Raw genomic sequence first — 23,126 nt, forward strand, 5'->3', positions numbered from 1 at the left:
CAAACGCAGGCGCAGTAAGTCTTCATACACGCACTGTCCTTGCTGTAACAGGTCCTCTCGTAGAGGAAGAGGCCAGGGATCTTCTATGAGTAATTCTTGAAGATCTGGATACCAAGCCCTCCTTGGCTAGACCGGAACAATGAGGATCGCCTGAACCTTTGTTCTTCTTATGACCTTTATCACCTTCGGAAATAGTAGAAGTGGAGGAAACACATAGACCGACTGAAACACCCACGGTGTCACGAGGGAGTCCACCGCTATTGCTTGAGGGTCCCTCGACCTGGAACAATATCCCTGAAGGTTCTTGTTGAGGCGAGACGCCATCATGTCTATTTGAGGAATTCCCCAAAGACTTGTCACTTCTGTGAAAACCTCTTGATGAAGACCCCACCATGTCTGCTGAGGAAGTCTGTTTCTCAGTTGTCTACACCCGGAATGAAGACCGCTAACCGAACGTTTACATGCCTTTCCGCCCAGCGGCAAACCTTTGTGGCTTCAACCATTGTCGCTTTGTTCTTCGTTCCGCCCTAGCGGTTTACTTACGCCACTGCTGTTTAGTTGCCCGACTGAATTAAGACGGGCAGATCGCAAAGAAGATGTTCCGTTGTAAATAGCTCTTAATTCCAGAATGCTTATTGCTGACAAGCTTCCCGTCTTGACCTTTTTCCCTGGAAATTCTACCCCTGGAAAGACTGCTCCCCAGCCCTGGAGAGTTGTATCCAAGGACACCAGGATCTAATCCTGGATCCCGAACCTTCGTCCCTCTAGGAGGTGAGAACTGTGAAGCCAACACAGGGGAGATATCCTGGTCCTGGAAAATAGGATTATTTTCCGGTGCATGTGCAGGTGAGACCCGGACCACATGTCCAACTGGTCCCGCCAAAACCACTCTGGCATTTAACCTTCTCACTGAATGGCCTCGTAGGCCGCAACCATCTTCTTCATCAACGGAACGTAATGATGGGTTTACACTGTTGCAAATCTGAACCTACTCTGGATCCTCAGATCTCTTTCCACTGGAAAAAACAAACTCTCAACAGTTCTGTATCTAACCTTAATCCCAACTCCGACATCCGCGTCGTTGGGATCAACAGTGATTCTGGCAAGTTCAGGAGCCAACCACTGTGTTGAAGAACTGTCAGAGAGAAACAACGACTTGCACCACTTGTTTCTTGACCTCGCCGTAGTCAGGAGAGCGTCCCAGTACAGAATAATAATGGCTTTTACTATCGAAGGAAAACCATCATACTGCCATCACTCTGGTGAACTGGCAATGACAAACCTGAATAGCAAACCCAGGTAAGCCTAACGCGGAAGAAACCGCACTTAAAATAAGAATTTACTCACTGGTAATTCTATTTCTCGTAGTCCGTAGTGGATGCTGAGAACTCCGTAAGGACCATGGGGAATAGACGGGCTCCGCAGGAGACTGGGCACTCTAAAAGAAAGATTAGGTACTATCTGGTGTGCACTGGCTCCTCCCTCTATGCCCCTCCTCCAGACCTCAGTTAAGGAAACTGTGCCCGGAAGAGCTGACACAACAAGGAAAGGATTTGGAATCCAGGGTAAGACTCATACCAGCCACACCAATCACACTGTACAACTTGTGATAACCATACCCAGTTAACAGTATGAACAACAACTGAGCCTCAGTAACAGATGGCTCATAACAATAACCCTTTAGTTAAGCAATAACTATATACATGTATTGCAGAGAGTCCGCACTTGGGAAGGGCGCCCAGCATCCACTACGGACTACGAGAAATAGAATTACCGGTGAGTAAATTCTTATTTTCTCTGACGTCCTAGTGGATGCTGGGAACTCCGTAAGGACCATGGGGATTATACCAAAGCTCCCAAACGGGCGGGAGAGTGCGGATGACTCTGCAGCACCGAATGAGCAAAGGCAAGGTCCTCCTCAGCCAGGGTATCAAACTTGTAGAACTTAGCAAATGTGTTTGAACCCGACAAAGTAGCAGCTCGGCAAAGCTGTAAAGCCGAGACCCCTCGGGCAGCGCCCAAGAAGAGCCCACCTTCCTTGTGGAATGGGCTTTTACTGATTTAGGATGCGGTAACCCTGCCGCAGAATGAGCTAGCTGAATCGTGTTACAGATCCAGCGCGCAATAGTTTGCTTTGAAGCTGGAGCACCCAGTATGTTGGGTGCATGCAGGATAAACAGCGAGTCAGTTTTCATGACTCCAGCCGTCCTGGCTACATAGATTTTCAAAGCCCTGACTACATCAAGTAACCTGGAGTCCTCCAAGTCCCGAGTAGCCGCAGGCACCACAATAGGCTGGTTCAAATGAAACGCTGATACCACCTTAGGGAGAAATTGGGGACGAGTCCTCAACTCTGCCCTGTCCATATGAAAGATCAGATATGGGCTTTTACATGACAAAGCCGCCAATTCTGATACACGCCTAGCTGAAGCTAAGGCCAACAGCATGACCACCTTCCATGTGAGATACTTTAGCTCCACGGTCTTAAGTGGCTCAAACCAGTGTGATTTCAGGAAATCCAACACAACGTTAAGATCCCAAGGTGCCACTGGAGAAACAAAAGGGGGCTTAATATGCAGCACTCCCTTAACAAACGTCTGAACTTCAGGCAGTGAAGCCAGTTCTTTTTGAAAGAAAATAGATAGGGCCGAAATCTGGACCTTTATGGACCCCAATTTTAGGCCCATAGTCACCCCTGACTGTAGGAAGTGCAGAAATCGACCCAGCTGGAATTCCTCTGTTGGGGCCTTCCTGGCCTCACACCAAGCAACATATTTCCGCCATATGCGGTGATAATGCTTTGCTGTCACATCCTTCCTAGCTTTTATCAGCGTAGGAATAACTTCATCCGGAATGCCCTTTTCCGTTAGGATCCGGCGTTCAAACGCCATGCCGTCAAACGCAGCCGCAGTAAGTCTTGGAACAGACAGGGCCCCTGCTGCAGCAGGTCCTGTCGGAGCGGCAGAGGCCATGGGTCCTCTGAGATCATTTCTTGTAGTTCTGGGTACCAAGTTCTTCTTGGACAATCCGGAACGATGAGTATAGTTCTTACTCCTCTCTTTCTTACTATCCTCAGTACCTTGGGTATGAGAGGAAGAGGAGGGAACACATAAACCGACTGGTACACCCACGGTGTCACTAGTGCGTCCACAGCTATCGCCTGAGGGTCCCGTGACCTGGCGCAATATTTTTTTAGCTTTTTGTTGAGGCGGGACGCCATCATGTCCACCTGTGGCAGTTCCCAACGATGGAGGTCGTGCCTGCTGAGGAAGTCTGCTTCCCAGTTGTCCACTCCCGGAATGAACACTGCTGACAGTGCTAGCACGTGATTCTCCGCCCATCGAAGAATCCTTGTGGCTTCTGCCATTGCCATCCTGCTTCTTGTGCCGCCCTGGCGGTTTACATGGGCAACCGCCGTGATGTTGTCTGACTGAATCAGTACTGATTGGTTTTGAAGCAGGGGCTCTGCTTGACTCAGGGCGTTGTAGATGGCCCTTAGTTCCAATATATTTATGTGTAGAGAAGTCTCCAGACTTGACCACTGTCCTTGGAAGTTTCTTCCCTGAGTGACTGCCCCCCATCCTCGGAGGCTTGCATCCGTGGTCACCAGGATCCAGTCCTGTATGCCGAACCTGCGTCCCTCGAGAAGATGAGCACTCTGCAGCCACCACAGCAGAGACACCCTGGCCCTTGGGGACAGGGTGATCAACCGATGCATCTGAAGATGCGATCCGGACCATTTGTCCAACAGATCCCACTGAAAGATCCTTGCATGGAACCTGCCGAAGGGAATTGCTTCGTAAGAAGCCACCATCTTTCTCAGGACTCGCGTGCAGTGATGCACCGACACCTGTTTTGGTTTCAGGAGGTCCCTGACCAGAGATGACAATTCCTGGGCCTTCTCCTCCGGTAGAAACACCTTCTTCTGTTCTGTGTCCAGAATCATTCCCAGGAAAAGCAGACGCGTCGTAGGAATCAGCTGCGACTTTGGGATATTCAGAATCCAGCCGTGCTGTTGCAACACTTCCTGAGAGAGTGCTACGCTGACCAACAACTGCTCTTTGGACCTCGCCTTTATGAGGAGATCGTCCAAGTACGGGATAATTATAACTCCCTTTCTTCAAAGGAGTATCATCATTTCGGCCATTACCTTGGTAAATATTCTCGGAGCCGTGGAGAGACCAAACGGCAACGTCTGGAATTGGTAATGACAGTTCTGTACCACAAACCTGAGGTACTCCTGGTGAGGTGGGAAAATGGGGACATGCAAGTAAGCATCCTTGATGTCCAGCGACACCATAAAATCCCCCTCTTCCAGGCTTGCAATAACCGCCCTGAGCGATTCCATTTTGAACTTGAACTTCTTTATATAAGTGTTCAAGGATTTTAAATTCAGGATGGGTCTCACCGAACCGTCCGGTTTCGGTACCACAAACATTGTGGAATAGTAACCTCTGCCCTGTTGAAGGAGGGGGACCTTGATTATCACCTGCTGGAGGTACAGCTTGTGAATTGCCGCCAGTACTACCTCCCTTTCCCTGGGAGCAGCTGGCAAGGCTGATTTGAGGTAACGGCGAGGGGGAGTCGCCTCGAACTCCAGCTTGTATCCCTGAGATACAATTTGTACAGCCCATAGATCCACTTGTGAGCGAACCCACTGGTTGCTGAAGTTTCGGAGACGCGCCCCCACCGCACCTGGCTCCGCCTGTGGAGCCCCAACGTCATGCGGTGGACTTAGTGGAAGCAGGGGAGGATTTTTGTTCCTGGGAACTGGCTGCCTGGTGCAGCTTCTTTCCTCTACCCTTGCCTCTGGCCAGAAAGGATGCTCCTCTGACCCGTTTGCCTTTCTGAGGCCGAAAGGACTGCATTTGATAATACGGTGCTTTCTTAGGCTGTGAGGGAACCTGAGGTAAAAAAGTCGACTTCCCAGCAGTTGCTGTGGATACGAGGTCCGAGAGACCGTCCCCAAATAATTCCTCACCCTTATAAGGCAAAACCTCCATGTGTTTTTTAGAATCAGCATCACCTGTCCACTGCCAAGTCCATAATACTCTCCTGGCATAAATGGACATTGCATTAATTCTAGATGCCAGCAGGCAAATGTCCCTCTGTGCATCCCGCATATATAAGACGACGTCTTTTATATGTTCGATGGTTAGCAAAATAGTATCCCTGTCGAGGGAATCAATGTTGTCTGACAGGGTATCAGTCCATGCTGCTGCAGCACTACACATCCAGGCTGAAGCAATAGCAGGTCTCAGTAGAGTACCAGAGTGTGTATACACAGACTTCAGGATAGCTTCATGCTTTCTATCCGCAGGATCCTTTAGGGCGGCCGTATCCTGAGACGGCAGTGCCACCCTTTAGATAAGCGTGTTAGCGCCTTGTCCACCCTAGGGGATGTTTCCCAACGTAACCTATCCGTTGGCGGGAAAGGGTACGCCATCAGTAACCTCTTAGAAATCACTAGTTTCTTATCAGGGGAACTCCACGCTTCTTCACACAAATCATTTAATTCATCAGATGGGGGAAAAGTCACTGGCTGCTTTTTCTCCCCAAACATAATACCCCTTTTGGTGGTAACCCGGTTAATATCAGAAATGTGCAATACATCTTTCATTGCAGTAATCATGCATCGGATGGCTTTTGTAGACTGTACATTTGACTCATCCTCATCTACACTGGAGTCAGACTCCGTGTCGACATCTGTGTCTACCATCAGAGCTAGCGGGCGTTTATGAGCCCCTGACGGCTTCTGAGTCGCCTGGGCAGGCGCGGGCTGAGACCCCGGCTGTCCCAAGGCTGCTGCGTCATCGAACCTTTTATGTAAGGAGTTGACACTGTCGGTTAAGACCTTCCACATATCCATCCAATCAGGTGTCGGCCACGTCGGGGGCGACACCACATGTATCTGCCCCTGCTCCGCCTCCACGTAACCCTCCTCATCAAACATGTCGACACAGCCGTACCGACACACCGCACACACACAGGGAATGCACAGACTGAGGACAGGACCCCACAAAGTCCTTTGGGGAGACAGAGAGAGAGTATGCCAGCACACACCACAGCGCTATATAACACAGGGATTTACACTGCTAATAAGTGATTTTCCCAATAGCTGCTTGTTTGTATCGATTTGCGCCTAAATTTATGTGCCCCCCCTCTCTTTTTAACCCGTCTTGTACCTGGATACTGCAGGGGAGAGCCTGGGGAGCGTGCTTCAAGCGGAGCTGTGAAGGGAAAATGGCGCTGGTGTGCTGAGGAAGAAGGCCCCGCCCCCTCAGCGGCGGGCTTCTGTCCCGCGTTTTCTGTAACTTAATGGCGGGGTTTTTTACACATATACAGTTAACTGACTGTATTATGTGTATTTTTTTGCCAAAAGGTAATATAATTGCTGCCCAGGGCGCCCCCCCCCCCCAGCGCCCTGCACCCTACAGTGACCGGAGTGTGTGGTGTGCTGTGGGAGCAATGGCGCACAGCTGCAGTGCTGTGCGCTACCTTAATGAAGACAGGAGTCTTCTGCCGCCGATTTCATCGTTCTTCTGTCTTCTGGCTCTGCAAGGGGGACGGCGGCGCGGCTCCGGGAACGGACGATCGAGGTCAGGCCCTGTGTTCGAACCCTCTGGAGCTAATGGTGTCCAGTAGCCTAAGAAGCACAAGCTAGCTGCAAGCAGGTAGGTTTGCTTCTCTCCCCTCAGTCCCACATAGCAGTGAGTCTGTTGCCAGCAGATCTCACTGAAAATAAAAAACCTAACAAATACTTTCTTTCTAGCAAGCTCAGGAGAGCCCACTAGGAGTACCCAGCTCTGGCCGGGCACAGATTCTAACTGAGGTCTGGAGGAGGGGCATAGAGGGAGGAGCCAGTGCACACCAGATAGTACCTAATCTTTCTTTTAGAGTGCCCAGTCTCCTGCGGAGCCCGTCTATTCCCCATGGTCCTTACGGAGTTCCCAGCATCCACTAGGACGTCAGAGAAAAACTCTTTCTCCTTTAACAGATTGGAGATCCCTGCCCTGAGAGATTCCATCTTGTAGTTCAACTTCTTAAGTAGGGAAAAGGGCCCTAATTTGCACACCTTAATTAGGTAGTGAGGTGCTACTCTGCTTGAGACTTAGTAAAGTGTACAGAGGGAAAAGGTAGCAGGTGCACTATCTCACACTAGCTCAACCTGTAGTAACCAGAGGCACTTAGCATATTCCTGGCCAGGGCTATGAGCTTACCCACCGCATCAAGGTAGCCTCTCATTGGGTAAGTCCCTAACACTAACTATAGGGGTTCAGGTCCGGGGGGCAGGACACCCCAGAGCCACCCAGCCAGACAACCCCAGGGCATCGCAGGAGTGATAAAAAATATAGGGTTAAAGAGGTAGGAGCAGCTGTTGCTGCATGTGTGAATAATGATCGTTAAATGTGTAGGGCCCTAAACAGTGAGCACTTGAGTCAATAAACCACAAAGCCTGAAGCTCATCTGGAAAACTGCACATGCAACAGTACTTCTATATATTACATTCCACCTGACTGTGCAGCTAAAACATCTACCCCAAGCGCAGATTACATTTTATTTTAATTAATGAGTGACAAAAGATCAGAAATCTTCACATCTACATTATAACATAGGGCCTAATTCAGACCTGATCGCTGGGCTGCTAAATTTGTTGTCCTGCGATCAGATAGTCGCCGCCCAAGGGGAGTGTATATTCGCCCGTGCAAGTGTGCGATCGCATGTGTACGCCGTGCTACAAATATCCCTCAGTCAGCGGACAGCTGCAAATCCATTCGCACCTCACTCACCATCGAATGTTTTTCCCACTGTGTGCAGTGTGTGCGCAGCCCAGGACTTACTCCTACAGTGCGATGAGATCAGGCTGATCGGGGCCGGAGCCAACGTCACACACCCTCCCTGAAAACGCTTGGGAACGCCTGCGTTTTCCCTGACACTCCCTGAAAATGGTCAGTTACCACCCACAAACGCCCTCTTCCTGTCAATTAGACTGCGAATGGCTGTGCGATTGAAATTTTCGCACAAGCCTGACGCTGTCCGGCGATGCCTGTTGTTTGGCGACCTGCGTGCGCATTGCGATGCATACACATGCGCAGTCTATCGATAATCACCCGCTGTGCGAAAACGCACAGCAGCGATCAGGTCTAAATCGGGCCCATTGTTCAGAAAGGTGATTGGTTAGCTCAGAAAATGTCTAGCAGGTAGTACAAGTGCTATAAATGGGTGTATACTGTGTCAAAACAGATTGCGCATACAGAGTATATTGCAAGCTGTAAGGGACTATACACCTTCCTACACCCTTAGCTGTGCTCCCTTCCAGCAAACCGGAGGGGGTCCCGGTCGCCCCCAAATGGGAGATTTATCCACTGTAATCCTGCAGTACTACTAATACTGCACTGACAGCTGGGCAGCAGAAGACTTGGCAGGAAAAGCAACTGCATTCGCCTGTACTGAAAGTCATTCTTCCAGCAGACATTGGGAGCAGAGCACGATCTGCCAGTGAAATGGTTTATTTGGAGAGTACATTGTAACAATATAGATTCCAAGCATGGGTACTTTTCATAATGGCTGCAAGAGCAGAGGCTTTAAACCGGACATCTATGAAATACACATTCTGCAAGGCTATATTAGTATTACAGTAGTATAAATACATGTGAATTCCTGCAGCTGTTAAAATGTAGGTAGAGCAGGTATCTGACCTGCTGCAGTGTGGGTACTGTGGGTACAGCATGAATTCCAGCTGGTGCAGTGTGGGTACAGCAGGTATCTGAGCTGGTATAGTGTGGGTACAGCATGTATCTGAGCTGGTGCAGTGTGAGTACAGCATGCATCTGAGCTGGTGCAGTGTGAGTACAGCATGTATCTGAGCTGGTATAGTGTGGGTACAGCATGTATCTGAGCTGGTGCAGTGTGGGTACAGCATTTCTCAGAGATGTGTGCCGAGCTGACACCCAGAAATGCTAATTTCTCAGACAGATAGAAATATCTGTGATCCGTCAAACTCAGAATTGCCTGCAGATAGGCAAGATGCGGAAGTTCACTATGGCACATGCTCGCAACTCAGGATCAGGCCCCTATGGGCCCTATGTGTCCCCTGAACTCCTCCGCTAGCATGCTGGCACTCTGATTCTGCATCTCACACGTGTACATTCTAGGCACATGTATGTGTAAGTCAGAATGTGGATCTCACTGGGCTGACGAGTGATGTGTATCTGGCAGGCTACGGCTATTTCAGTAACAAATGAGGATTTCAGAGTAGCAAAGAAATCTAATTATAGGCGGCTCATTTGTAAGATGCATATGTTCATCAGTGTGCAGATTGCGGTGCGGGGTGTGATGTCACCAGCGAGTGGGTACACAGCCCACCTGGAGCACTCAGCCTCACTCCTATAACTGCAACATCTGCGGGAGCTCATTCCGTCTCCACATCTCATCGAGTGCAATAAAAACAATCCACGCCTAAACTGACAACCCAGCACATTAACAATTCCATTACAAGGAAATTGCATTCTATATTGACAATGGAATGATGACAGACTTTGAGGAGTATGTGTGAGGATATGACACACAAATGGTATAATTGCTGCAGATGCGCAGGGTCTGTGAATGCAATACAGCGCCCCATACTCCCCCCCTCCTCGGTTTATGAAGTCTAAAAGCATTAAACAACACAAGTAATAGAGTGTGCTGTATCCCTCTTACCATTTAAGTATCACTTGATGGAATTCAATATTTAAATATATAATTCACACAATCAATGGCAGTATGGGGGTGTATACGCAGTCACCAGGTATGACATACTAGAGACACATTTGGCTAACATTCATATGAATTATATAAAAAAATGATTAAAAGCGCTAGATTTAAGACCCTGACTTACCAATACGGACAATGATTTATTTGTGTATTTATCAACAGTTACACATAGTGTTAGCAATTTCAGCTGCTCTTTACTATCAGGAATAAACAGTGGCGGAACTAGTGAGCGGTGGGTCCAGGTGCGACAAAATGCTTTGGCTCCCCCCCTCCCATCCCATCCAAGTCCACCCCCTCACCCCTGGAGAGGATCTGGTGAGGAGGACCTGCTCAGGGCCAGAGAAATGGATACCTAGCAACAGTGCCGTAACTAGACATTTTAGCACTGTGTGCAAGAAACGGCATCGGAGCCCCACCCCTGCATGCAAAACAGGGGCAGTGCGCGCCGTAGGCGCGATCAAAAATACATAGGGGCGTGGCTTCGTGGGGAAGGGGTGTGGCCACAAAATAATACCAATTCATAAAACGGTGCACAGTAGTCTCCATTATTCAAATTACGCCGCACAGTAGCACCACTACACCAGGTAGAGACCCTTTTACACCATACGGCGGACAGATTCCTCTTTTTACACATTACGGCAGACAGCGTCCCCCTTTTTACACATAACGGCAGACAGCGTGCCCTTTTTTACACATAATGGCAGACAGCGTGCCCTTGTTACACATAGCGGCAGACAGCGTGCCCTTTTTACACATTACGGCAGACAGTCCCCTTTTTGCACATGAAGAAAGAGAGAAAGAAAGAAAGAAAGAAAGAAAGAAAGAAAGAAAGAAAGAAAGAAAGAAAGAAAGAAAGAAAGAATGATACTTACCCTCTCCGCTGGCTCAGGCTCCTCGGTGCAGCTTCTGGCAGAGATGGATCACGATTCCCGGGCAGGAGGGAGGTGGAGGAGGGAGCCGCAGCAGCGCTGTGTTATTGGTGGAGTCGCTGCTGCTGCTGTCCCTCTGCTTCACTATAGGCTGTTCTCTGCCGCTGTGAATGCTGGGAAGCGCTTCACAGCGGCGGAAGACAGCCTATAGTGAAGCAGAGGGACAGCAGCAGCAGCGCCTCAACCAGTAACAAAGCACTGTTGCGGCTCCCTCCTCCACCTCCCTCCTTCTCCTTCTCCCCGTACCGCTGCGCTGCACTTCTCTCCTGTGTCCTGCGGGTGGCTGTGTGCTGTGGGCAGCGGTTGCCCGCAGCACACAGCGGCATGTAATGAGTCAGTTTGACTCATTACATGCTTTGGGCCCCTGGACAGTGGCGGGCCCCAGTGCAACGCACTGGTTGCACTGGCGGTAGTTCCGCCTGAAACAGTAACAAACGGGACTGGACAATAACAGACAAAAGAGGTAAGCCTTAAGGTGGGTACACACTATGCGATGCCATGTTGTCAGCGACGGGACCTGGCAGAGGTGCATGCAATTGGCATGTGTGGAGGGGGGGGCTAGCGGAGGCTGCGCTACATTCAGCAGCATGGCCCTAGCTGGCGATGGCATCTGTCGGACCTGCATGCAGATCCAACAGAGGGTGCTGCTGACGACGACCGGGAGCGCACACAGGCCCTCATTTCGAGTTGATCGCTAGCTGCCGTTGTTCGCAGCGCAACGATCAGGCAAAAAATCGGCACTTCTGCGTATGGTACGCACGCGCAAAGTACTTTCACAAAAGCCAATGCAGTTTCACACAAGGTCTAGCGACGCTTTTCAGTTGCACTGCTGATCGGTGAATGATTGACAGGAATGGGGCGTTTCTGGGAGGTAACTGAGCGTTTTCCGGGAGTGTGCTGAAAAATGGAGGCGTGTCAGATAAAAACGCAGGCGTGTCTGGGGAAACGGGGGAGTGGCTGGCCGAACACAGGGCGTGTATGTGACGTCAAAGCAGGAACTAAACAAACTGAAGTGATCGCAAGGTAGGAGTAGGTTTGGAGCTACTCAGAAACGGCATGAAATATTTCCTGTGCAGTTCTGCTAATCTTTCGTTCGCACTTCTGCTAAGCTAAGATACACTCCCAGAGGGCGGCGGCCTAGCGTTTGCACTGCTGCTAAAAGCAGCTAGCGAGCGATCAACTCAGAATGAGGGCCTTAAGAAGAACTGACATTGGGCATATGATGGGACACTAACAGGGTTGGACTGGATGACAGGAGAACAGGGAAAACCACTGCCTTGGGGCTCACCTAGTCATCTAGGGATCAGGTTCCAGTCTGTGCACTTGAATTATACACTAATCATACCTCTGAACTGTCCCAATTTTCGCAGGACAATCCTGCTTTTTGGGGACTGTCCCGCTGTCCCACCCGCGGGCAACAGTGTCCTGCGGTGTGAGGGTGCAGTTGGGAGGCTCCTGTCACTCGCTGCCCTGCTTAGCAGAGCAGCTGTAAATAGACACTGTGCGCATGCGTACGGCATCTATTCACGAGTGACAGAGGGAGGGGGGCATGCCAGCAGCTCACAGAGAGCTGGGCAGGCCCCCTCAGTGATGAAAACGGGGGCGTGGCTCATGATCGCGGCACTCCCGCGAAGACACTCCCCTTCTGCGTAGACCACACCCCCTTTTCAAAATCTGGCGCAGCTTCGCCGAACAAAGGTCCCCAATCCCCTCTCATAGATGTTGGGAGGTACGCATTATACATATGTTACCTTATACTGCATTGTACTATGGTGTATTCTCTACAGGGTATTGCTGTTATTAATCTGGTACATTATCTTGCATGTACTAGCAGTATTTACTATATATATTTATCAAGGTGTCTCGCCCATGCACTCTCTAATAGTTAGGCAAACCAGTGCGGCGGCTAGCCACACCCCCTCTGGAGACTGGCCACACCCCTAAACATGGGCCCCTACCACTGCATTCCTCCAGTGGGCCCGTCATGCCCCAGTCCAACACTGGCAGTTGGGCCTAGCGTGTGCATGGAATACTGTATTGGGAAATATATAAAAGGGGAACATACCCTTTCAAGCTTTGTGCAGACCAGCTGTGACAGTATGGAATGGTAACACTTCCACTTCACTGCAGTGTGCCACCCCCAATTGCAATGATTGTGCACGATCAGATGCACAGAGATATGTACAATACAGAAATATATAGATGTGCTGCATCCTTTATAAACGGTCAATTGCCAAAATTGCACAAGAACATTTTTTTTTATTGTTTATTATTATATTCAAAATGGTCTTGGTGCTTGTTCAGAAGGGTACAAATTAGCCCCAAGCCTCCCATCCGTGACTACCCCTAGAATAATTTAGAAACCGCAAAACTGATTATTTTCTTTTTTACCTTGCAAATCTTGGAGACATCTTGACATTTAATAATTCTACCAAAGGTTTGAAGACCAAGTTCTTCTATCTTAAATATGGCTATATAACATATCACTGGAATAGAAAAGAAAATAGCAATTTTATTTCATCTGTAACAACACAATGGTTACAATAACCATAAAATAAACTGAAAACAATAGACATAGGGGAAAAGCTTCAAAACATTTTAGAAGTGGAGAAGTTGTCCATATCAGCCAATCAGCTTTCAGGTGGCAGTTATCAAGTACATTCTATAAAATGATAGGTAGAATCTGATTGGTTGTTATGGACATTTCTACTGGTCCACTTCTCCAGTCTTTAGGAGGTCTGATACATCTCCCTAAGGTGTCCAAGGCTGGACTGGCCCACAGGGGTACAGGGGATATTTGCAGTGGGCCCCACTGCCTGAGGATCCCACTCGTTCCTCTAATGTCAGGTTCCAGACAGTGCACTCATATTATGCATTGTTACTCTATTAGATGTATGTCTCTAATGGCTGTCTAAGCTTCTGTGCGGGCTGGTCTCACCCCATGGTAACCTGCTACACTTCTTAGGAAGAGCCCCTACTACTGCATCCAGTGGGACCTTAATGCCCACCCTAAGGCGTCTGGTTAGACAAGATAAGCAGCAACATCACTTTTAGGTGCTCAACACGGGTGTGGTTCATCAAATCGACAGTGTCTAGGTCGACAATGTTTAGGTCGACCACTATAGGTCGACAGTCACTAGGTCGACATGGATGGAAGGTCGACAGGGTTTCTAGGTCGACATGTGCTAGGTCGACAGGTCTAAAGGTCGACATGAGGATTTATTTATTTTTTTGTGTCGTTTTCTTCGTAGAGTGACCGGGATCCCAAATTAGTGCACCGCGTCCCCTCGCATCGCTCGCTTCGCTCGCCATGCTTTGGGCATGATGCCTTCGCTCCACTACCGCTTCACTCGGCACACTTTACCGTTCCAATCGTAGTCCACGTGGATCGTTAAGTATGAAAAAATTCAAAAAAAGAAAAAAAATTTGAAAAACTCATGTCGATCTTTAGACCTAGCACATGTTGACCTAGAAACCCTGTCGACCTTCCATCCATGTCGACCTAGTGACTGTCGACCTATAGTGGTCGACCTAAACATTGTCGACCTAGACACTGTCGATCTTCAGACCGGATCCCACTCTACACAGGTGGAATATACATGCCCACCCCATCCCTGAACTCAGACTATGGGCCTCATTCTGAGTAGGGAATAAAGTAAGGAAAGCAAGTAACTGTGCACCTGGGAACAACCATGCTGCACTGCAGGTGGGGCAGATGTAAAATGTGCAGAGAGTTAGATTTGGGTGGGGCGTGTCCAACCTGAAATCTAAATTGCAGTGTAATAGTCAAGCTGACAAGTATTTGTCGGCTACATGCAAAAGCAGCCAGTATTTACCCTGCATGCAAAATATGTATGCATGTGCTCTTCTTGCATTGCAGCATGGTTTGTCCAGGTGCAAAGTTACTTACCCTCTCTTACTTTATTCCCAACTCAGGGCCTAATTCAGACAGGAGGACTGGGTATGTGCAGAATGGGACCTGCGCCATAGCATGCAGTGTACCCTAAGCCGCATTCTGATAGGCTGCGGTCACTTGGGGGCGTGGAGGGGGTGGTGCTGGGTAGCTCATCGCTCCCATTTCCTGGGAGTGCCGAGGACAGTGTCTGCACCTTCTGACGCAGAAGCTGCGTCATGAGCATATTATTGCACAGCCACTGTGTCCAATGATGCAGCTGCTGTGTATACTGAATCAGGCCCTACTACATTACTGTAGACCAGTGTTGGCTGCTGCCCGTGGGCTGCAGCGCAGACCACACATTGCATGGAGGAGGCCAGTTAACACATATAGCCAATCGGAGCCGCGCTTATACAGGAAAGACAAACTGAGTGCTGTGTCCCGGGAGCAGCGGCGGCTCAGTGAAACACAGTGGCGCTGCTGATCCCTGGGGTAAGGCAGCCAGCACATATAGGGGGTAATTCTGAGTTGATCGCAGCAGGAACTTTGTTAGCAGTTGGGCAAAACCATGTGCACTGCAGGGGGGTGCAGATATAACATGTCCAGAGAGAGTTAGATTTGGGTGGGTTATTTTATTTCTGTGCAGGGTAAATACTGGCTGCTTTATTTTTAACTGCAATTTAGATTGCAGATTGAACACACCACACCCAAATCTAACTCTCTCTGCACATGTTATATCTGCCCCCCCCCTGCAGTGCACATGGGGGGTCATTCCGAGTTGTTCGCTCGTTATTATTTTTTTTCGCAACGGAGCGATTAGTCGCTAATGCGCATGCGCAATGTCCGCAGTGCGACTGCGCCAAGTAAATTTGCTATGCAGTTAGGTATTTTACTCACGGCATTACGAGGTGTTTTCTTCGTTCTGGAGATCGGAGTGTGATTGACAGGAAGTGGGTGTTTCTGGGCGGAAACTGGCCGTTTTATGGGAGTGTGTGAAAAAACGTTACCGTTTCTGGGAAAAACGCGGGAGTGGCTGGAGAAACGGAGGAGTGTCTGGGCGAACGCTGGGTGTGTTTGTGACGTCAAACCAGGAACGACAAGCACTGAACTGATCGCACTGGCAGAGTAAGTCTCGAGCTACTCAGAAACTGCACAGAGAAGTCTTTTCGCAATATTGCAAATCTTTCGTTCGCAATTTTGATAAGCTAAGATTCACTCCCAGTAGGCGGCGGCTTAGCGTGTGCAAAGCTGCTAAAAGCAGCTTGCGAGCGAACAACTCGGAATGACCCCCATGGTTTTGCCCAACTGCTAACAAAGGGGGTAATTCCAAGTTGATCGCAGCAGGAATTTTTTTTTAGCAGTTGGGCAAAACCATGTGCACTGCTGGGGAGGCAGATATAACATGTGCAGAAATAGTTAGATTTGGGGGGGTTATTTTATTTCTGTGCAGGGTAAATACTGGCTGCTTTATTTTTAACTGCAATTTAGATTGCAGATTGAACACACCCCACCCAAATCTAACTCTCTCTGCACATGTTATATCTGCCCCCCCCCCCTGCAGTGCACATGGTTTTGCCCAACTGCTAAAAAATTTCCTGCTGCGATCAACTTGGAATTACCCCCATAATACATACAACATTACATATATGTTTATATGTGTTAACTGCCTCCCCTCCTCATGCAATATGTCGCCATTGCTTTGGACAGCACTCAGCAGCTTCTGATATTAGTATTATTAATATTATTGTTATTATTGTTATTATTCACTTCCAGGTGTCCACAGCTGCATACACACCTGTCAGCCACTGCACCAGCATGCTACATCCGAAAACCCAAAAATTAGATGGGGAAACTATTTAGATCAGATGGTTACATCGATACTTGCTAATCATCGGTTTCCGATGTCCATCCCTAATCTTAAGTCCTGGAGGGCTCGATGTAGAAGAGGAGTCAAGGACTACAGTGAGAGCAGCTGCGGTGACCGTGGGATATTGCAGATGATTTCCGCCCTGTCCCCACACAGTAGTGGGAGGGGCTCAGAGACAGTGGGCGGGGCCCAGTCTGCCTCAGATAGAAGGGATGCATCTGATCCAAATACTTACCCAGCCGCCCAGTGGGGCTAATTCAGATGTGGTTGTTCTTGTGATTGCTGTTGTTATCTGCGACTATATGATAATATGGGCAGAAGCTAACCTGAGCATACAGACGCTTTCTGCTATCTCATCAGTTCCATCCGATGGCGTATGAATGCAGAAACATCGCTACCATCGTTGCAAATTGGATTGTCAAGCAGAGTCTGAGTGCCACTGAAGACGCACAGGCTGAGCTGCTCTCCTGGGACGCAGGGGGCTCTCCGGTGGCAAGTAAGACCACAACCGCTCATTTATGCATGCCCCGAAAACACCATCTGACACGCCTGCGATTAACCAACCACTCCCTATTACCACTCCCAAATGCTGTCTGCCACTCACTTTGCTACGCATCCCTCGTTGCGACGCCATTGCAATTCACCCGCTCACCGGCGCACTGCAGCTCAGGTGCATGTGCAGTAAGAAAACATCAACCGATGTGCGTACAATAGCCGCTTTGCCACCGCATTTGACTTAAGCCCAGTGTCCTGGCAAGTGTGACCTCCTTGCCCCACCCTTGTTACGCCACTGATGATCGGCTAATAACTTTTATAGATATTATCCAATAATAAATAATAATAATAATAAAAAAACAAAAGAAAAAATGTTAAATAACATTTTTCTTTCTTACGTCACATATACCAGTTCTCTTTATTCTATGTTACCAACATACAGAAATAGATATGGCTCTCAATGTCTAGCTGTTGGGCCGCTTCTCTTCCTTTGTGTCTGGTATATTGCAGCTGCTGCTACTGTTATTCATATGAATTTGCTGCTGTGCTAAACACATAAACCTAGAAGTCAGATGTTCCCAAAGGTGGTCCTCAAGGCACCATAACGGTCCAGGTTTAAGTTACCTGTGGCTTTAAACCCGGACCATTAGAATGCCTTGAGGACCACGTGTGGGAACCTCTGCTATAGGCTGTGTTTTGAAACTACCATATCAAAAGCCTAGATGCTGAAACGTTTTTTTAATGTATCTGTCCAAGGTTGTCTGACTTCCAACACTGTAACATTTGTAAAACCTATGATACCTACCAACATACAAGTGGTGCTCTGACAACAAAGAATGCTTCCCGTCCCGAGCATAGAAAGCATGGACAACGATGTTCAAGACATCTTTATATTCAACACATCCAGAGAGGACGTCAAGAACTAACTGTTCTTCTGCATCATTAAGTGTCTAGAGGAAAATGAAAAGAACATAAGTTTTGAGAAATAAATACCTATGAAATGTGTATGAACAATAGCATACTGTATATTGAGTTTCTGATATTATTGAACCTTTGAGAAAGTCACGTGTTAGTGATGAAACGCGTTAGAACTCCACTACCAGAATCTTGTATACACCTGGGAACAAGCAGGACTCTCTCCGTCATCACGGTGATCTTGTCATATAGCAGGGCTTGACAAATCCCAGGGGCCAGGTAGCCATGGCCCCTAGATTTTGCTGCCTGGCTACCAGATTTTGGAGGGAGGAAGCAGATCTTCTTCAGCCCAAACAGCGATTTTTGGAGGCGTGCCTGTATTGTGGCGACCATTTCTTGCACATGAGTGTCTGTCCCAGCCTGCACTGACTGCTGTGCCTGCCTGTCCCATCCTGCTCTGTCTGCTGTCTCCAAACTCTAGCTGCACAGTGATCTCCAATATTAGGGTCTATACCTGGCCAGAGATTCGGAGGGGCAGTGATGTGGCCACAGGGTAGGAGGGATTGTTTGCCCTGGGGGTAGGCTGTGCAGTTTTGTTTGCCTGGAGGTACCCCTTTATTTGTGTGGCCATGAGGGTTGGTTGCCTGTGGGGATTAGCTGTGTGGATGCGGAGGTCTGGTATGCCAGGGGTTGTCCCCTTGGTTGTGTGGCTGTGGAGGTTGGTTTGTCTGGAGGTGAGTGGGGGGAGTTGCTCAGTAATGTGGCAGCGACGGTGGCGGGGTGTGATCAGTTGGTTGTTTTTTGGTTTTAGGGGGGAGGGGGTGATCTGGCTCCTACACTTTCATCCTAGCTCCTAGATTTTAGAGAAATTTGTCAAGCCCTGCCATATAGTGTGCGGCATTACCAAACCTGATCCCAGCCGTGGATAAAAACAGCGTTGGACACTTCCACATTACCTTCCGCAGAGCGGACAGTGCGGTCACTTGAAAATACAGCGTGCGGCTTGATCTTCTGAGAGGACAAGCATACGAGCACGGCGCGTTTCAGCTGACTTCCAGAGAGCAGTAATCCAATCCGGCATTGTACGGCTCCTCTCCGACTGATTAAAAAGGCGGCCAGGTATAACACCATCCGAGGACGCTCAGACAGAGCTGCTTGTCCGGAGGGAACTGTGATGGTTTAACGCACCCAGCTCGATTTGCATCAGTGGCGCTACACTTGGTAAGATCAGTGCTTTCACCGCTGTCATCGGCCCATTAGTTTCGGATTATATCCCCTTATAACTTTAAAGGACTGGTATATGCTGCTACAATTATCCACCAAGTACCATATAATTAATATTTAAGTTTGGAGGAATATCAAGTTTACATACTGACATAAAGCATATCCATTATAAGATTTAGGGAGAATCCGTGGAGAATGCTCTGCTGTCAATCTATAAAATCCCAGACTATTTAGATTTATATATGTCTGCTAGTTTCTTATGTTGCCATCCTCAGAAAGTGATATTTATTATATTATCGCAACAGTTATCTACTTAAGTCACCTTTTACGTACTGATATTGTGTCACTTTATTTGTAACCACACAGTCTTACATTGATGCAATTTTTACTCTGACAAATGACCGGGAACCCCAATCAGTGCACTGCGTCCCCTTCCGTGGCTTCCTTCACTCACCCCGCTATCACTGCGCTCGGCACAGGTTACTATTCCCAACATAGTCCACATGCATGGAAAAGTATAAAAAACTTGAACATGATTTTTTTTTTTTAAACTCATGTCGACCTTTTACTGTGTCGTCCATTACCATGCCGACCTTTTGACAAGGTCGATCTTTTGTCCATGCTGTCCAATAGTGGTTTACCTATTGACTGTCACCTTATTACTGTCGAACCATCATCCAGATACCGTCAGTGATATGTACTTTTTTACATTTTTGGATATTTTTTCAAAGTGCTTGAGTGCAGGTCTCTGGTGATTATACTGGACTGCATTTTATACTGTATATGTGTGTAGATAGATAGATAGATAGATAGATAGATAGATAGATAGATAGATAGATAGATAGATAGATAGATACACAGACAGATAGGTAGATATAGACACTTATTGGCCTCTCTCTACAATGGGCAGCTAGTCTTCATCACTAAGGGGGTAATTCAGATCTGATCGCTGGGCAGCGATTTTTGTTGTCCTGCGATCAGATAGTCACCGCCTACAGGGGGAGTGTATTTTAGCTGTGCAAGTGTGCGATCGCATGTGTAGCAGAGCTGCACAAACTGATTTTGTGCAGTCTCTGCGCAGCTCAGGACTTACTCATCCACTGCGATCACATCCGGCTGATCGGGACCGAATTTGACGTCAGACACCCTCCCTGAAAATGCTTGGACTAGCTTGCGTTTTTCTGGACACTCCCTGAAAATGGTCAGTTGCCACCCACAAACGCCCTCTTCCTGTTAATCTCCTTGCGAACGCCCGTGCGAATGGATCCTTTGCACAATCCCGTTGCTGACCGGCGATCCCTGTTGCAGCTGTGAGACGCGCCGGCACAGTGCGGTGCGTACGCAGTTCGGACCTGATCGCCCACTGCGTGAAAACACACAGCAGCGATCAAATCTGAATGACTCCCATAATCTCAAAGTCTGTACAGTCCTGTCTCTCACAGGTATTGCTGGCCTGGTCTGGCTTCTGCAATTTCATATGATCAGTCACAGAGTTTTATGATATTTTCTGCCTCCTGCAGATTTGGACACAGGCTTCCTGGCACCCACTGGCCTCCTGGGTTCTTCGGCTGCCACAGTCCCACCTGGGCTGTATACACAGGGCAGCCTTTAGGTGTTGTAGCACCTCCTTTTTCTTCCCTGTTTGGGTGAATCCCTTCAACCCCACACAGAATCCATGGCTCACTATCACCATTTATCTTCATATTGACACACTTTATGTAGATAGATAGCTAGCTAGATAGATAGATAGATAGATAGATAGATAGATAGATAGATAGATAGATAGATTTAGATATAGATAGTTTTGTTTTTCAAATAAGCAAATACCTTTGTATCAGATATTCTTGGAAAGTCGTTCTTCATGCTTTGAATATAAATACCTGTCTGCCACCCAGCTGGTGCTGCGTCTGCTCTAGCCGGAGTTGTGAATGTGATAATAAGTGAATGCTAGCTTCAGCCTTCCCCTTATGTACTAGCATGTGCCAGAATGTGCAAGCCCTGAGACGCCCAATCTCTGTGCCCCTGCACCGCTGGTTTTAGACACTCCACCATGGGTGCACAACCAACACTTGCACCTGCCCATCAGTCCCACATGCAATAGCACCTTCGTGCATATACTCAGGGTAACACATGCACCATAGAGGATTACACCTGCGCAATTGTGTCCCTTTAACTTTATTGTGCCGGGTGATCCCATCCTTCCATGCCTTCGCCCTGCTGATTGGTATCCGTTCAGATGGTCGACATTGTTAAGGTCGACACTCATTAGGTCAACCACTAATGGTCGACATTGACATGGCTGACATGGACAAATGGCCGACACATGAAAAGGTCGACATGAGTTTTTCACATTTTTTTTCTTTTTTGGAACTTTTTCATACTTTACGATCCACGTGGACTACGATTGGGAATGGTAACCTGTGCCGAGCGCAGCGGTAGCGGAGCGTGGCACCTTGCCCGAAGCATGGCAAGCGAGCGAGCCATGCGAGGGGATGCCGTGCACTAATTGGGGTTCCCCGTCACTTTACGCAGAAAACGACACCAAAAAAAGTCAAAAAACTAATGTCAACCTTTTCATGTGTCGACCTTACATGTGTCGACCATTTCATGCGTCGACTATTTGTCCATGTTGACCATGTCAATGTCGACCAACAGTGGTCGACCTAATGAGTGTCGACCTTAACATTGTCGACCATTCATACCGGAACCCTGCTGATTAGTCCAGCGCAGGCACGGAGCCCAGTCACAGTCACAATACCCTCTGAATCCTACCCCCACCGCGGCATACTTCTGACTCATTACAGGTTTCCCGCTTTCTGTCTCCGACCGTCTCGATGCCCCCTTAAATCCAGCGCCCCCAGCCCCCCCCCCCCCCCCCCCCCTGCCATTGTACACTCTTACTGCAGGCCTGACATTCCCCATAAATACAGCGTGATTGAGAAGTAGCAGCGCATTGTAATCAGCTAACGCACATCAGATCCTACACAATACCTGACAAAGTACTGATAACATGGATTAAACATCTGCTATTATACAAAGAAATATTTAGTGTTCCTGAGACAGGGGATGATACAGATGTTAGTCAGGATTTCAATTATAATTCTGGATTTGCAGGTGACAGATTTATGACTCTAAATTATATATATTTGACATTATAATACCAGATCTCCATCTCTGAAACTCTCTGGAAGTGAGACTAGCGCGCAGGCTTCAAGTGCACAATTAAATGAGTCATTATGAATGTCACTCCACCGCTGGCAGATATACAACAACTGCCGTAACATGATTTATATCTCTCTCAGGAGCAATTAGACTATTCCTTCTGCTCTGGTGGTAGGATGCATTGTGCACAGAGACCAGAACGCTGTGAGGGAAAGAGAGACAGGTGCTTGTCTTTAAATAACACACGTGCGGTGCGGACAAGTCTTAATCTGGCCACACACACACAGATTGGTCATTCACGGGCTAAATCAGGTTGGATCGCAAATTGCGATCCAATTGGAATTATTGTGTTCGCCCTGCGGGCGCATGCGCAGCACCCATCCTGCACATGCGCCTGCACATGCGCCCGCACAAAATGCAATTACCTCTGCCTGTCAATCAGGCAGAGGCGGTCGTGGGGCGGGGAGGCAACGCTCCGTCTCCAGGGCGGAGATGGAGCGATATGGGGGTGCCAAATGGGGGCGGTGTGGCACGAACAGGGGCATGTCGGGGGTGTGATCGCAGCCGCTGCATGACATCACACGCAGCCGCCGCGATCGAGAACATGGCGGCGGGGCGCCTGCAGGCGCAGCTAAGCTGCACCGGCAGGAGGCATCTTCAGTTTCTGCTAACAAGCAGAAATTGCGATGAGTTTGCAATGTCTGCTTGTTGGAGGGGGGGAGGCTCCGGTCAGCATGCTGGGCAGCCTTGCTCTGCGATGGGCGGCCCCCAGCATGTGATTCAAAGGATTGCAAATTAGCAGAATTTGCAATGCTTACTGAATTAGGCCCTCAGTGCGTTAAATGCTCTGATGTACATGTGTGTCCCGGCATGTGCACTAGTT

At 48.5% G+C, this 23,126-nt stretch overlaps 1 protein-coding gene across 4 annotated transcripts in view; it reads right to left on the reverse strand.

Annotated features, from left to right (window-relative positions):
- Positions 1–23,126, reverse strand: part of CFAP99 (cilia and flagella associated protein 99) — a 220,011-nt gene that overhangs the window by 78,929 nt on the left and 117,956 nt on the right. For 3 of the 4 annotated variants that reach the window (XM_063924646.1, XM_063924654.1, XM_063924637.1), the window contains 2 exons: positions 17,748–17,892; positions 13,077–13,171 (listed from right to left, as the gene is read on the reverse strand). In XM_063924646.1, the coding sequence (XP_063780716.1) occupies positions 13,077–13,171; positions 17,748–17,892 (240 nt within the window). Of the gene's footprint in view, positions 1–13,076; positions 13,172–16,375; positions 16,413–17,747; positions 17,893–23,126 lie in introns of those variants that run through there. The other variant, XM_063924662.1, reaches the window with a different exon arrangement.

Source organism: Pseudophryne corroboree, chromosome 1, assembly GCF_028390025.1.
Source record: "Pseudophryne corroboree isolate aPseCor3 chromosome 1, aPseCor3.hap2, whole genome shotgun sequence".
Classification (NCBI taxonomy): domain Eukaryota; kingdom Metazoa; phylum Chordata; class Amphibia; order Anura; family Myobatrachidae; genus Pseudophryne; species Pseudophryne corroboree.